The 15,210-nt window shown below is 46.3% G+C and overlaps 1 protein-coding gene across 1 annotated transcript in view; it reads left to right on the top strand.

Annotated features, from left to right (window-relative positions):
• RERG (RAS like estrogen regulated growth inhibitor) overlaps positions 1-15,210 on the top strand; it is a 659,363-nt gene that overhangs the window by 17,171 nt on the left and 626,982 nt on the right. Inside the window, exon 2 of the mRNA XM_078674012.1 lies at positions 11,908-12,073. Within this exon, the coding sequence (XP_078530138.1) occupies positions 12,013-12,073 (61 nt within the window). The 5' untranslated portion in view covers positions 11,908-12,012. The remainder of the gene's footprint in view (positions 1-11,907; positions 12,074-15,210) is intronic.

Below are 15,210 nucleotides of genomic sequence, written 5' to 3'. Positions count from 1 at the left end.
TCACTAGCCTTTTAAAAATGCCACTTTTAGAAAGGTGGCATTGTTCTCCTCTCAGCCCAGTGTGCCTGCAGTCTGTCCAGAGTACATGTCTGGGGTGGGTGACAGCTAGACTTTGTGCATTCCCTCTAAAAAGACACACATACAGGAAAGTTAGGTGTGACTGAGTGGCCATCCACATCCTGGTGGTCCATTCTGAGCAGAATGGGAGGGAGGAACAGTCTCTCCTGAATAGGCTTTGTCCTGTCTCCACACAAAGGGCTGCACACCCCCTGTAGTGAGTCTGGAGCCAGACCTGGGAAGAAGAAGCTCTGCACACTTCAAATCCCCTCTGTGAATTTACTTCCACTCCAAAGGCACAACCTTGGTGTAAGTACTGGGTTTCCGACCCCACCAAATCAGACACTGCTGCACCTGTGAAGAAACTCTGCCAGGAGGAAGGACTGCTGTGCTGCTACATGGACTGCTACTCTGTGAGGTTCTGTGAATTCTGAACCTGTGGGTTCCATTTTGTGTATGGCAGCCATTTTGTGGTTGCCCTCACATAGGCCATGATTGTGGCTGAAACCAGTCTTTTAAGGACATGTAGACCTTAGCTTGAGTTCATGCTGACTCCTGTTTGACCTGAGTGAACTGACCCTGTTGCCTGAAGCTGACCTTGTTAAACCAGTTCCTGCCCTTTAGCTGATCAAGATTGAGGATCAAAGCACAGGACATTGTAGAGTTTGCACACACACACCCCTTATCTGTTTTCTATTTCTTCTTTTATGGTCTGTTTATGATATGGGTTGTGGTCCTTTTATTATGGGTTTGTCCGGCTTGTGTAAGAAGGAATGTTAGGCATTTTGCATGCTTGCAAAAGCTAGGACTGCCCCTTACTTGTATGCTGAAGTTTGTAACCCTAGCATATAAAAGGCCTCTGTTCTCTGTATTCCTCAGACTACCTCATTCAGTTGCTACGGCTTCTGTGTGACGTGGCCTCACTTATTAAATTTAATAAAGATGTCTTTTCATATTTTCAGCTTCTGTGCCAAGTTTTTTTTTTATTAGTAAGTATTCCCTGAGAATGAAGATTACAGTTCTTCATCTGCTGGACTGTTGCTCTGGAAGAACTGAATTTCTGCTGTGCTGCCCTGCTGCCTGTTACCCACTGCCCTGCTGAGGAAGAATTTTACTCTTTGACTTGAAGCCAGAGTGCTCTAAAAGGGCATGCTGGCTTGCCTCCTGTTTTAGGACTCAAGGATATCAAAGTCTTACCCCTTGCTCCTGTGCCTGGTCCATTGGAAGTGGATCCAAGTGCTTGCTCAAGTGGAACCGATGCATCCTCTGCTGCATAAAGTAGAATTGACGTATTGTCGCTATTGCAGGAACATACTTGAGTTTAAAGCATTGTGCTATATGTTTATAGCCAAACAGGGCTTAGGGCTACGCTATATCCAGGAACTTGTGGTCCCCTACCAGCCTACTCATTATTTGAGATCTTCTAACGGAGCTTTGTTTCCTGTACCGAAGTTCCATATAACTCACATTAAAAGCCACTCTTTTACGTATCTAGGTCCAAAGCTGTGAAATTCTCTTCCTGTAGCTCTATGAAACTGCAATTCCTTTCGCAAAAGCCTGAAAACCTATATATTTTAACTGAATGCACATGAACACCCTACCTGCTTCTGCCTTGCGCCCTGAAAAACTTTTGTGTAGCTCTGTGCAATATCTCTCTAATAATAATAATCGTAATAATAATAACATAACCGTCTCATCACACGTGGAACCAATGCATCGCCATTGAAAATTACTCATCGGAGCCACTGCATCGCCACTGCAGTGAGAGACAATCAACACATCCCCTCAAACCAACTCATCGGCTTCGGAACTATCACATCGTGGAACCAGCATTTCATTTTCGGAACTGGTACATCACCATTGTGGCATGGAAAAAAATCAATGCATCAACTCAACTGAGGGATTGGCACAGAAGTATTGCCCGGCTGCACAGCGCATCTTGCTATTGTGACTAGAATCAAGGTACTTTTGTTCATTGGGCCTTGAGTGGCCCCTATATCTGGACCACACTCCATCCTGGTTGGCCTGAACTCTTGACTTTGCCCCGGTTCAGTGCAACAAGATAAACCCATGGACGCTTATTGCTTCTAAGCACCATTTCCCTGTCAAACTTTACATTTTTTATCTTGTACTTATTGGACATTTTTGTAGTTTCGACTTAGTTTTATTTATAAAATCCTAATATATATTTCTAAACTGGTGTGGTGTATTTTTACTGTGTTTCTGTTTGAGGTGTTAAACAAATACTTTACACATTGCCCCTTAAATTAAGCCTTCCTGCTCTGTGCCAAGCTACTGGAGGGTGAGCATTGTGGTTCCTTCTTAGACAGGGTACATAACTCTGTCAGCCAGAAACCCAATTTCTAACAACATGCAACTCATACTCTCCCTCTCCGACAAGAATCCCAACACAAGATACAAGTTCACTGCCTGCATGACTGAAGTCGCTAACTGGATGAAAGTCAACTGTCTCAAGCTCGACACTGACAAGAAAGAAGTAGCTACGTTCATCAAGAACATCTCAGAATGGGACTCTGACTATTGGGTGACCAAACTCTAACCTACACTCACACCCAAAACCCACACCAGGAACCTTCAAATAATTATCTATAGCAAACTGAATATAACTGCACAAGGCAATGACATTATTGCACTCTGCTACCACACCCTGAAGATGCTGAGGAAGATCTTCAAATGGCTGAAAAACAACACTAGAAAAACTGGCATTCATTCACTAGTCACCTGCCAGTTGGACTATGGGAACTCCCCTCTACTCCAGTATCACCAGAAAACTTACTAGAAGACTACAAACCATACAGAACTAAGCAGCCTGACTTAGGCTCAACCGCCTTCACAGAAGTCACATCAGACCACACCTCAGGGAACTACACTGACTCCTGATTCTCAAATGTGCTCACTTCAAATTCTTACACACACATTCAAGGCATTACAAGTCACATAATGCTACCGTTCAGATAGATCCCACCTACTTGAATGGTTTTATCTCCTCTCAGATGCCCGCTAAATTGGTCTGCAATAAAAGCAAATACAGCTTGGTATCTGAAAGTCTGAGGGAAATGCATTGGCTGCTCGTAAGCCAAGGGGCTAAGTTCAAGCTCCTGTGTTATGCTCATAGAGCGCTACATAAGAATGGCCCATGAATCTTAAGAGATAAAAGCTAATTTTGTATGCCCACACAAAATATGAGATCTCGCCTTCAGGCAATGGCCAAGACCAAACAGATCAAGAAGGTTTGAGCAGGAGGGCGATCCTTTTCTAATCTGGCACCCGTCCACTGGAACGAGCTACCCTTAGACATTCGCCTGCCGGACGAATATTTATCCTTTAGGAAGAAACTGAAAACATGGTTGTTCCCCAAAACATAGCCAAAGTTACTTACTGTCATTTTGACTGAGTCCCCAGTCCTTAAATTGTCCAGATAATCACCATTTCTATATCAGGATAACACTTTCTAAGTGCCGTGATGTCCCTTGGGATGAATATTGCGCTCAATAAAAACGAATACAAATAAAAATACCTCCGCTCTGCATGACTCCTGCTCGCACGCATCCCACGCATATACGGAACCAGATTGGGAGGACATGTATTCTCTTACATCGCAGCCTCCCACTCCACATGACAGCCTCCTCCTCTCTTCTTGAATTCTGCAAGAAGCTGAAGGTCTGGCTTTTCAATTAACCATCCTATCATAGGCATGGCTAGCCACACAACCTGCTCAGCACCAGTGTACACAGGTGATAGTGCACTTTACAAATACACATACCATAACATTCTAGTTGGCTAACTAGAAGACCTGTGCAAATCAATTACAAACAATACTAAATGTATCAACCATAAACTTGTGTCTAGGGTCCTAAATAGTAAGTATGACCCGCACTTTTGTCCCAATAAGTCTTGTTTTTGCTACACAACACATCCATGCAGTGTCATTTATCTCATGCCTTTATGTTATTTTAAGAAAAAGGAAGCAAATTGAGTGCAATTCATATAGTTTGTATCTGAAACAAATTCTCAGAGAGCTATGATCATTTCATATTTACACCAATCCTCTTGCAAAATACTTAATACTATTCGCACTGGTGCAAATTTGGAGTGGTCTGGGGTAAGGAGGGAGCTGCCGGGATGAGCTCCTGGTCAAGGGATCACAATAGTGCAAATCCCGACCAGAGCGACCCCCTCGAATCCCCCCTAAGTCCCGCAGTGAAAGCAGCGGGTCCCACTGGTGAAACCGAGCGGATCCAAGACCCAGGAAGCCTTGGAACATCGAGGAAGACAGCACCGGGGTCGGCTCGGCTAGCCCCGGAGACCCGGTCCTGGGATCACCGGAGCCCCCTCAATGGCAAGGTGACCAAAGTGACCCCCCCTCATCCCGCAGCCCCAGCCAAAGCGGGTAATCAGAGCCTCACTTACCTGGCACGGGTGTGGAGTAGAGCAGCCTCGGGAGCGACCGCAGATCTGGGAGAGGCACGGGCTGCCTAGGGGGCAAAACCCACACGCGTAGACTAACGCCGGAGCATCGGAACGATGGTAATGATGCGCCAACCTCAGTTGGCGGTAGAACTTGGAGAGACGGCCTTCAATCAACGGGAGGGAAGACTCCAGCAACGGAACACCGTCGCGCACCACTGCACTGGTGCAGCCTGTTCCCAAAATGGCCGCCCTCTAGACCCAACCGGTAAACATTGGGCTACATAGGACGGAGACGGCCCGAAAACCACTAGATTATCGTTGAGGGGGGATGACCCCTGCGGCGGTCTAGAGGGGCGCTAAAATCAAGAAACCCCCTTCTGATTCTTATCCCCAGCTCGCACTACTGCAAGGGGGCCACCTGACCCCAAAATGGCCGCCCACAAAGATGCTAGCTCATAAATCAAGGATGCACTTGTGTCAGGTTTTGTTTCTCTTTCTTTCTTATCTACTAGGAGGTGGGCATAGTCCACACTCTCCAGCAAGTCAGTACAGCCCACTGGCAGGAGGTCTGTGCCCCTGTTTGATTTAACTCACGCCTGAAAGAAACCCCCCAAGCTTGCCACAAAGAAGGGGCTGCCTGGCTGAGCTCCTGGCCGGGAAGCACTGCTCAAGACAGGTTAGTGGGGACCCTCAACACGCTACGCATCCATAATGGAGGAGCCTAGGGCTTCGTCATCCTAGGAACACCAACGTCCCGCCCCCGAGGGGTCTCCAGACCTCACCACAAACTCCCCCACCCTCCACCCCATCAATCAGCTCCCCCCGGCACAACACTCTCCCTCCTACACACAAGAGGGACGCACAAGAGGACACTCCCCTAGAGAGACTTCACCTCTAATTACCCCACCTGGACAAGCAGCTCGCCCCCCCGCCACAGCACTCTCCCCCCTACACACAAGAGGAACACCTCATCTTTCATCCTAGCTAAGATGCCACCGGCCATGCAAATGGACACCTACCCTCGCCCTACACCTAATTACCTGACACCCCATGGACAGAACGCTTTCACAATAACTTTCCCCCACAGACTCTCTTTTAAAGCGAAAAGACACTTTAAACACAAAGTAATCAGACAACATCCCGAAACGCTAGTCGTAGATACATACCACTGCCCATCTAGAGGGCAGCGTAAAATGGACTTCATCTTCCACACTGACAGACTCAAACACTGGGTCAACATCTTTAATTCACACCTCCTCGTCTCCAAAACCACCATCACAGCTCACAGCCGCCAACTAACCATCTCTCTCCCGAAACACCAGATCGTTACCGGCTGCATCTCCATTACCATTTTCGAGAATGGCACCATCCTAATACAGGCAAGAAAGGAGAACCTCGAGTTCTTCAATTCCCTTTTCCTCTCGCTAAAGAAGGCAACATTTCACAACACACTCCACACGCGGCCCCACCCCCCCCCCGGGAGTCTCCAACAATCATCAGTCATCAGACCCCACCCACACCCTCTCCCCGAGCCCCTCCACTGCCTTCCAATGACACCACCCGCCACTCATCCCCATCAACTAAGGTTCCACCCACCGTCCAACCCTGCCCCCCACCTATCATAGCCATCCTCCCAGAACAGAGCCCTACTCCCAATCACAACTGATCCCCCCTCTACCAGCCCTAACGCTGCTAGAGCACAGCCATCCTCCCAAGGGGAAGCCCTACTCGCAATCACAACTGATCCACAGCCCCCCCGCCCTACACCAGCCCTAACGCAGCTGAACAATAGACCGGAGACAGCACCCCCTCTTCCCCTGAACCCCATTAGAAATAACATGATGTGCAGCTCGCCCTCCATTATCCAACAAGACAGGACCGCACTCTCCCCCCAGCGCATAGCACCACCCATCTTCCCCTTCTCACCCCCACAAATAATCTGACGCAACGCCTCAACCTTTCATGAAGCTCAGCTCGAAACCCTGGTTCGAGTCCTAAACGAAACCCTATCCTCCCTAGCTAAAATCCGACTGCCCACCCTACATTCTGTAGCCCCCATCCCCTCTCAACCCAGAAGGAGCAAAACACCGCCCCCCCAACCGGACCCTAGCCCCCCCCCACCAGATCCCATCCGTCAGTCATTAAATCTTTGACCGAGATTCAAGCAGAGAGACCTAGAAGAACAAAACCCACCCTCTCCCCTCAGGAAGCGACGACACTCGCCGCATCATATGACCACCCCGCAAACCCCTACCCTAAGTCCGCACTTCGCTCACAGAAAGTGATTCCACTTAACTTCGCACAGTTCCCCCCGCTGAACTCCCCACTCAAATCCACGATTCAAGTAATTACTGGAGTTGGTAGGGATCATCCCCCCTAGAGTCCCTAGACCCCCAGCGCACTTAACCTCCTTACCTAGAGACCAACCCAGCAAACTGAAGCCCGAAGAAGAACCCCCCCATTAAATGCATGCTCATCAACCGCAGATCTGCTTCCAAACATGCAACAGAATTAGCAGAAGCTATCCTCTCCCATGACCTAGATGTAGCTTTCATCACTGAAATCTGGTTCAACACCCTGTCCTACCCCAACATGGACTTGCTGGTGCCGCCCGGATTTATAATAATCCACAAAGATAGACATGAGCAGAGAGGCATAGCAATCATTCATGAAAGTGACCTCTCCATCTTGGAAAGCTCCTTGTGCCTCTATAGCACCTTCGAATACCTTTCAATCAACATCAAATCATGCATAAACAGGTCACTACTTTGCCACCTCCTGTACCACCCTCTAGGTAACTCCAACGAATTCGGAGCGCAGATCTCTGACCTGATCACTCAGCAACGCCAATAGCATAATTCTGAGCGACCTCAACATAAGATGGAATGAAACAAAAAACCTGCTCATTCAATCTCTCAACAGCCTCCTGCTAGATAACGGTCTGATCCAACACTGCGCAGAAGAAACATACCACAGAGGAGCAATCCTTGACGCTATCATTTCGGATAGAAACACAATCACTATTGACTATATCATTCCCGTGGACTGGTCAGACCACCACATTATTCTTTTCCATATCAACCAACCGTCCTTAACTTAACCCCCTAAACAGGCCCCTCCCAAACGGGTCAGGAACTTAGCACAAGTCCCTCGGGCCAAACTAGAAGAAGGGCTAAGCACGCTCCTCCCTAGCACGACGGAGCACCTCTCAACCACCGAACTCACCTCTCTCTACCACTACAACATGAGGCTCACCTTGAACCTCCTGGCGCCTCTGAAACTGAAAAAACCCAGAAGCACCCCCTCCAGATCCTGGTTCACCACCAACATCAATGATGAAAGAAGACAGCTCAGAACCCTAGAAAGAATCTGGAGTAACAATCCCTCCTCCCACCACCGTGATCAACTCAAGGCAGCACGCAGAAACTACAATAAGCTCATCAAGAACAAAAAGACAACTTTCTTCTGGTCCGCTTTAGACAGCGCAAAAAACCGCCCCAAAGAACTCTTTAATATCATTAGGAGCCAAACTTCCAAACCAATGACATCCGACATAATGGCATCCAAAGAACAATGCGAGCTTTCTCAACTAACAAATCGCCAAAATCAATCTCTCTCTCAGCACAAATCCCTCCCCTCACACGGAGATCAAGACGCCAGCAATGAAGCTACTAAAAAAAACAGGGCTAGACACTGAGGATATGAACAACTTTAGACCCGTATCGAACCTGCCTCTTTTATCCAAAATTCTGGAAAGATGTGTTCTTCCACAACTAACCCAACACTTGGAGAATGTCAAGCTCCTAGACCCACACCAATCGGGATTTAGAAAGAGATGCAGCACCGAAACAGCAATCCTAAATGTCATAGACGATCTACACAAGTCAATTGACTCGGACCAATGCAGCCTTCTCATTCTCCTAGACTTATCGGCCTTGTTCGATACAGTTGATCACATCATGCTCCTCAAAGTCCTCCACGAAAGAGTGGGCATTGAAAGGACGGTCCTAAACTGGTTCTCCTCTTTTCTTCACAACCGCTCACAAAGAGTAAAAATTAAAAACTTTGAATCCGACCTCCTTCCTGTTAACAGAGGAGTTCCACAAGGGTCAGTACTCTCTTCCCCCAACTTTTCAACAACTATATGGAACCCCTCACCACACTTCTCAGGAACTCCAACATCCCCTTCCACCTCTATGCGGATGACACACAACTTTATCTGGAAACCACCTCAATTGATGACATACACAGACAAAATGTCACGCTCAAAGAGGTCCAACATTGGCTCACATTAAACTACCTTAAACTCAATCAAGAGAAAACAGAAGTGCTCCTCATCTCCAACAGAGACAAAAAAAAACAAATCGAGGAATGGCTCAAAGCCATTGACGCCCTCAATGCCCTCATGCCAACAGACTTGGTGAAATCTCTCGGTATTACCCTAGACCCCAAATTGGACATGAAAAAACACATCTCAAGATCCGCCAAAAGTGCGTTTCTCAATCTGAAACTTCTATACAAAATAAAACCCTTCCTTCCCCCGAAAGATCTGCAACAGGCCTCCCAGGCACTGGTGCTCTCTAGAATTGATTATGGAATCGAAGCCCTGACCGGGATAGCAAAATCGCACCTAGGTCCCCTGACAACTACCTTCAATGCCGCAGCAAGAATGGTCATAGGAACTAAAAGATTCGACCACATCTCTCCAGCACTCAAGGTACTCCCTATTGAACAACGAGCCAGCTTCCGAACAGCCTGTCTCATGCACAAATCTCTGCACACAGGCAAACCAGAATACCTGGCCGACAAACTCAAAAGGGCCGGCCAGTCCAGGAACCTCAGAAGTTCCAACACGCTTCTACTCATCCCACTGAAATCTCGGAAACACAAAACCACAAATAAATCCTTTGCGGGAAATGCACCTAAGATCTGGAACTCCATCCCCCCCCCCACATCAGAACGACCACCTCCTTCACGAAATTCAAGATCCTACTCAAAGTCCTCTTCCTAGAACGCTCTCGAACGTAACGAGAAGACCACAAGATACTCCGGAAAGTGCTTGACACCGCACCATAACCTCAATGTGGACTAAAACAGACATCTTAAAACTAAAATCAACGGGATTTCCCACTGTCCCGCGTCTTGTTTGATAGACACCCCACTTGTTATCAGTAAACTAACTCCTCTTCATGAAACCCCTCAGTCTCACCCCTCTTGTTCGATCTATAATGCCCTTAAGTTGGTAAGTTACGGATTTTGTCTTTGCCAAGAATGCTCATAATTGTACTTGTTGTGAAGCGCTCTGATACCCTCGGGTCCAGCTAGCTCTATACAAAACTTCTAAATAAATAAATAAATTGTGTCAAAAAAGAATTCACTAGAATTTGTTTAGGTGTATCTAAAAGATGCTTTTCACAGATATGCTACATTGTAAGCATTTGTGAATAAAAATAACATTGATAGTGTAAATCTTAGATGCTGAAAGGCCTCCACCACTTTCTTCAGTTAAATTATTTCCAAATCTGGTTTTAATCATGGTAATATAGAAATCATTTGTAGGTCTCAGCTACAGGCAGCTTTAGCTGCTGTAGGCGGAGCTATTGTTTCCAACACATACTGTGTACTTTCAGTTGGCTTTGGGTCCCCTCTTGCTCATTATTGGATGACTTTCCAGTCTATCTTGGTTATCTGCTCTTGTTTTGGTGGCTTTCCTCTCACTTCTTCTGTTTGTCCCACTCAGAGGCATTTGAGTGTCAGTGCCGTGATTCTTTGAGATGTATCTTTCCACTGCTGATTTATCAGAACCATTTCCCATTACGGGTTTCCCAACCATTTCTCAATGGGAGTGGTTTGGTTGGTCCCTTTCACTTTCCCTGCTGCCTTCCCCTCAGTACTGTCATTCAGTGCCTTTACTTATCAAAGACTCTTCTGGGTCCCTGCCACACTGCACTTTCACCCATTGTGTCGGTCTCACCCTGCATGTCTCCTGCACCTTTGTGCCTCATCACCAGTTTGTCCCCCTACCCACTGGCCCACTCCATCATACCGCTTCACTAGTCTGTCCTCTTACCTGCCTTCCTACTCCATGGTGTCTCCTGCACCACAGCATTTGCCATCTGCTACTCTCTTCCCGCTCCAGTCTAGCCCCTGCCTGTCTTAGTCTGCTCAAGCTACACCTTTTAGTCTAAGTTTTTTTTCTAATGTCAGTTCCACTTACTTTATAGGAAGGAACAGTATTTCATATAGAGCAGGTGTACTCAAAAACCATTCCCAGGGGCCATAAAGCCCGGTCTGTGATTTGACTGAGGGCAGCATTGATGCCAGCATGGTGGCGTTTGGAGGGGGGTGCGATTGGCAGTAAGGCAGATGTAGGAAAAGGGAACCATATACATGTAGTGACTGAATTGCACAATGTAAAACCAGACAACCTGAGATTAATCCCTGCTTCTTCACTTATCCAAATTGCGTGATACAAGACGGTTGTTTTGACCTTGAAATACATTACTTCAGGATATACAAAACCTTCTCCCGTATTTGATTTCATAAACTATAATATTGTTCATGTATAATAGGAACTCAGTTCACCCAAAGAGTGCACATAACAACTGACGTGGCTCATAGTTCACTATTGCCATTGTTGTTCGTGTGCAAGGAAGAATGCATTTTTCTACATTCATTTTTAAAAACCATCTCTTAAAAAAAAGCCTCCATGTACTGATATAATCTGATGTACTAAGGGAAAACTGTTCTGCATATTAATAAAATACACTTTTTACATTTTGAAGAGACTTTATCACATTTTTACACTTTTGCTGCAAGGTGTCTTCAAAAAATAAGGTGTTCCTATAGTTATGACGTGCAGGACAACCTAGTGACTTACATGCTTTAACTTCAATTAGCAGTGAATAGATACTTGCCTGTTTATTTAACTTCCTTTAATGTTATTGTGAGTCGAGTAAACAACCGTCCAGTGCTCCTGTTGACCAGAGGGCCACATCTAAAGATCAGGAGGGCTTCGCAGCCCCCGGGCCATACTTTGACTTTCACTGGTATAGAACAACCCCACACCGGCCAGTTCCCAAGTCATTGCTTACTTCCTTCACTACACATGTTCCCCAGACATAGCTTCCTTCCCGCTCCCACCCCACCAGTTCCCTAGTAATGTGCTTCCTTTCTCCCTCAACTCAGTTCCAACATGCATTGCATTGGCCTCTTGCCCCAGGGATTGCTTCCTTCGTCTCCCACAAGTCACCCTTTTCTGCGTTCAAATATTTTGAGATATTTATTCTGCAAACAATATGTTTTTCTCACGTATGTGCAATGACTTTCATGCGTTTGTCCAGGTGGCCACACCACTTGATACATGTGCACCTTTGAAACGCATGCCCTATGAATAACAACGTGTTTTTGTGATTGCAGGTCCAACAGATTCAGAATGAAATGGTGAAGCAGGAGCTTTTATTTGGGAGCAGTTTCTCGGGTGTCCATTTGTACAACTGAGATCTCGGCCACGCCCCTCACACGATGGCAAAGTGCGCGGAAGTGAAGTTGGCCATCTTCGGTCAAGCCGGTGTGGGAAAGTCAGGTAGGGCGCCTTCTCCGTGTTTACCCTTTCTTTCACCTGCAGGATTGGTGACGCAGTGTGTGCTCAGTGCTGTTAAACTAACAAGGCGTTCGCATTAGCTCTGTTTACAGGTCTCAAACGAGGGTTTGTTCTGAACACAATTTTTGTCTTGTTATGAAGAAAACTGGAAAGGAATATTTTAAGAATGTCGCGGCGCCCCCATCAAAGCGCACTGCTCCTAACGCCTGCCCGCGTGCTCGTTGTCACTCCAACAGATTGCATCGTGTTTACATACTTTCCAATGAAGCAGATGCACTCAGAATGCAAACACCTTCGGTGAATGAAACAAGGCAAAACTTCGCCTCTCTTGGCCAGACACTTAAATGTCCCCCTTTCAAGGGAGTGTGCGTTACTGTTGCATTTGACAACACTAGCACAGAAGAAAAACATTGAACGTACATTCATCACGTAAAAGTCTAATGCTTTGCCTAGAAACTACAAGGTGGGTTACTTTGCGTTCAAGTGCAGTCTTAATGAAAAGATACAATGTCCATAAATCAGAGGACAAAGGCGGAGAGAACAAAAGCAAGCAAGGAGTTGAGGAAATAAGCAGGGGAGTGAATGCCATTGCAGACCACGTTTTTTCTAACTGGCTCTGTCATTTATTAACTTAATTAATGGCGGTACATAGCGCAGCTCTACAACTTAAATGACATTTAAGGATTCAGTACCCCAGGAATGTAGAGTAGATGGCCATTTATTTTAATTTCCTGAAAGTGAGTGATAGTTTTACAGGTTGATCCCAGGCAAGCAACCGCCAGCCTCTTCTTCAAGCGAAGCATGCTACTGGGATTAGGCTGGATGAGGGCAACAAAGAGAGGGGATGTCATGTGATCTATTGTTGCATTTATGAGTGAGGAAGAGCATCTTGAAAGCAACTCTGGTGTTTACTAGAGCCCAGTGAGTACTGAGTTCTCACTCACAGTAAGGAGATTTAAGGCTCTGTAACAGCTACTAATCTCAGGGCAGTATTCTGCACTGCTTCACGAAGGGAGATGTGTAGGCAGGTCTGATCAGATCCGAAAAAAGTTTATTTAGCACATGTTAGGTGAACCATAAAAGCTTCAAATCAATACAATGAAAATTCAATAAAATATGCATCTCACAAAATAGCACCAAGTTCATAAAATCACAGGTAAAGTTAAAACTAGATTTAATCTAAAATTGTCAAAATGTGTCTAATAACATATTTAATTTGACATAATAAAAATGGAAAAAGCCCTGGGGTACATAATGAGGCCCTAAACCATATTAATTAATTACATTCCCTGAGTCATCTAATAGGCCTCAATTATATATCACTTTAGAAAGAAGCATGGCGACCCCTAGTTCATGCAAATGCTTAACTACCACCTGATGGTGGATACTTCTTTCTTGTAGAAAGAGGGGTTTGAATAACATTTTCCTAGGAATTTAGGGCTAGATGTAGGTAAATCTTTTTTACCGATTCTAAAATACCGAATTTTACCAATTCGGAATTTTAGAATCGTTAAATTAGATGTAGGTAAAAATTCGGTATTTTTTACCGAATCGGTAAGATTCGGTAATTACCGAATTGGTATTTACCGATTTGGTAATTGCCATTCATTCCTATGGGCCTCCAGGCCCATAGGAATGAATGTCAATTACCGAATCGGTAAATACCGATTCAGTAAAATTGTGAAATGGTCAAGGGTGGCAGGGTGTCACTTTGACACCCTGTTGCACCCCTGATTAGTGCTTGTGTGCCATGTGGCATACATACATGCCCTATGGGCATGTATGTCTGTCACATGACACAGGTGTACATGCACAGATTTGCATATACATAGGTATTAGTTATTTACCACCAACTAGTAGTTGGTGGTAAATAACGAATCCTTAAAGCCCTGTGGCACTGTTTACAGTGCCACCTACATCTCAAACTACAGATTCGGTAATTTTATTGTATTGTATTTTGAGATGCCCTACATCTCTGTATCCAAATACCGGTCGGTAACGGCCAAAAATCGGTATTTTCGTCCGTTACCGACCGGTATTTGGATACCTACATCTGGCCCTAAGTCAAACTTACATCAAAAAGTGGGGGGGTCACTACTGCACCAGGGGTAATCTCCGAGCCTTACCTGCTGTTTTCTCGAAGGCCCAGCTGTCTCCTGCTTCCCCTCCCGCCGCCGCAGTTCCAACACCTCCCAGCGGCCGCAGGGAGGAGGGGGGCTCGGGGGTATTGAGACTACAGTCCCCAGAAGTCTCAGCGGCGGAAGACGCCGCCACACGCTTTCCGGCGCCAGGAGGCGCACAAAAAGGACCACAGACTCCGCGTCGCGGGATCGCGCGCGGGTCGGCTCCGGGCGAAGCCCGGGCAAAGGGCGGGCCCTCTACGGCCCTCAGAGGCACGAGGAGTCCGGGACGGGCCACCCCACTTGATCTATTCACAGAAGGAGGTATTGTGCAGTACTTTTATTTGACTTTCTGGCGTGTTTATTACTATTATAAACACAATGGCGATTTGGGAAGAACTCAACGCCCTGTGTGGCACCAAGTACGTTCCTGATTCTATAACCTCCCCTACTGTGGGTACTTTGTGCCCTAAGCCAAATGGCTCCGTACATAGAGACTATAACCAAGCAAATGCTGCGCCCCTGGGTTCCAACAATAGAGGGGAGCACGACAGGGAATCTGACATTGGGAACAATACTAGTACACAAATCCTGTGCACCAATGTATTATCGTCTCCTGCCAAACCAATAGCATTCATGGAGGACCCGGCCGCGGACAAATTAGAGGACCCTCTCTTGTCTCCCAAACTGACCTTATTGGCTCAAATTGAGCAACTGTTGTTAGCTGTCATCTCTCCCTTGGTCACCAAAATCAATGATTTAGGGGAAAGACTGACTAACATCGAGTCAGTAATCAGAAAGTATCCTTCACCAGCTAACATAATGGCCACATCCGTCTGCCCTAAGCCTCCCATCGCCCCCGAAATGTATAAATCTGGTAACGGTGTGACCCAAATACAGCCACTTTGTACACCTACTCTAACAGGCCCCAAATAAACCTTAAAACCTGCATCAATAACCCGTCCAGTGGCTAGAACCGCTTTGGTGAGAATGCCACGG

Source organism: Lissotriton helveticus, chromosome 1_1 (genome assembly GCF_964261635.1).
Source record: "Lissotriton helveticus chromosome 1_1, aLisHel1.1, whole genome shotgun sequence".
Classification (NCBI taxonomy): domain Eukaryota; kingdom Metazoa; phylum Chordata; class Amphibia; order Caudata; family Salamandridae; genus Lissotriton; species Lissotriton helveticus.
Note: the sequence above shows the minus strand (reverse complement) of the source record. Positions and strands in the feature narration are given on the sequence as shown.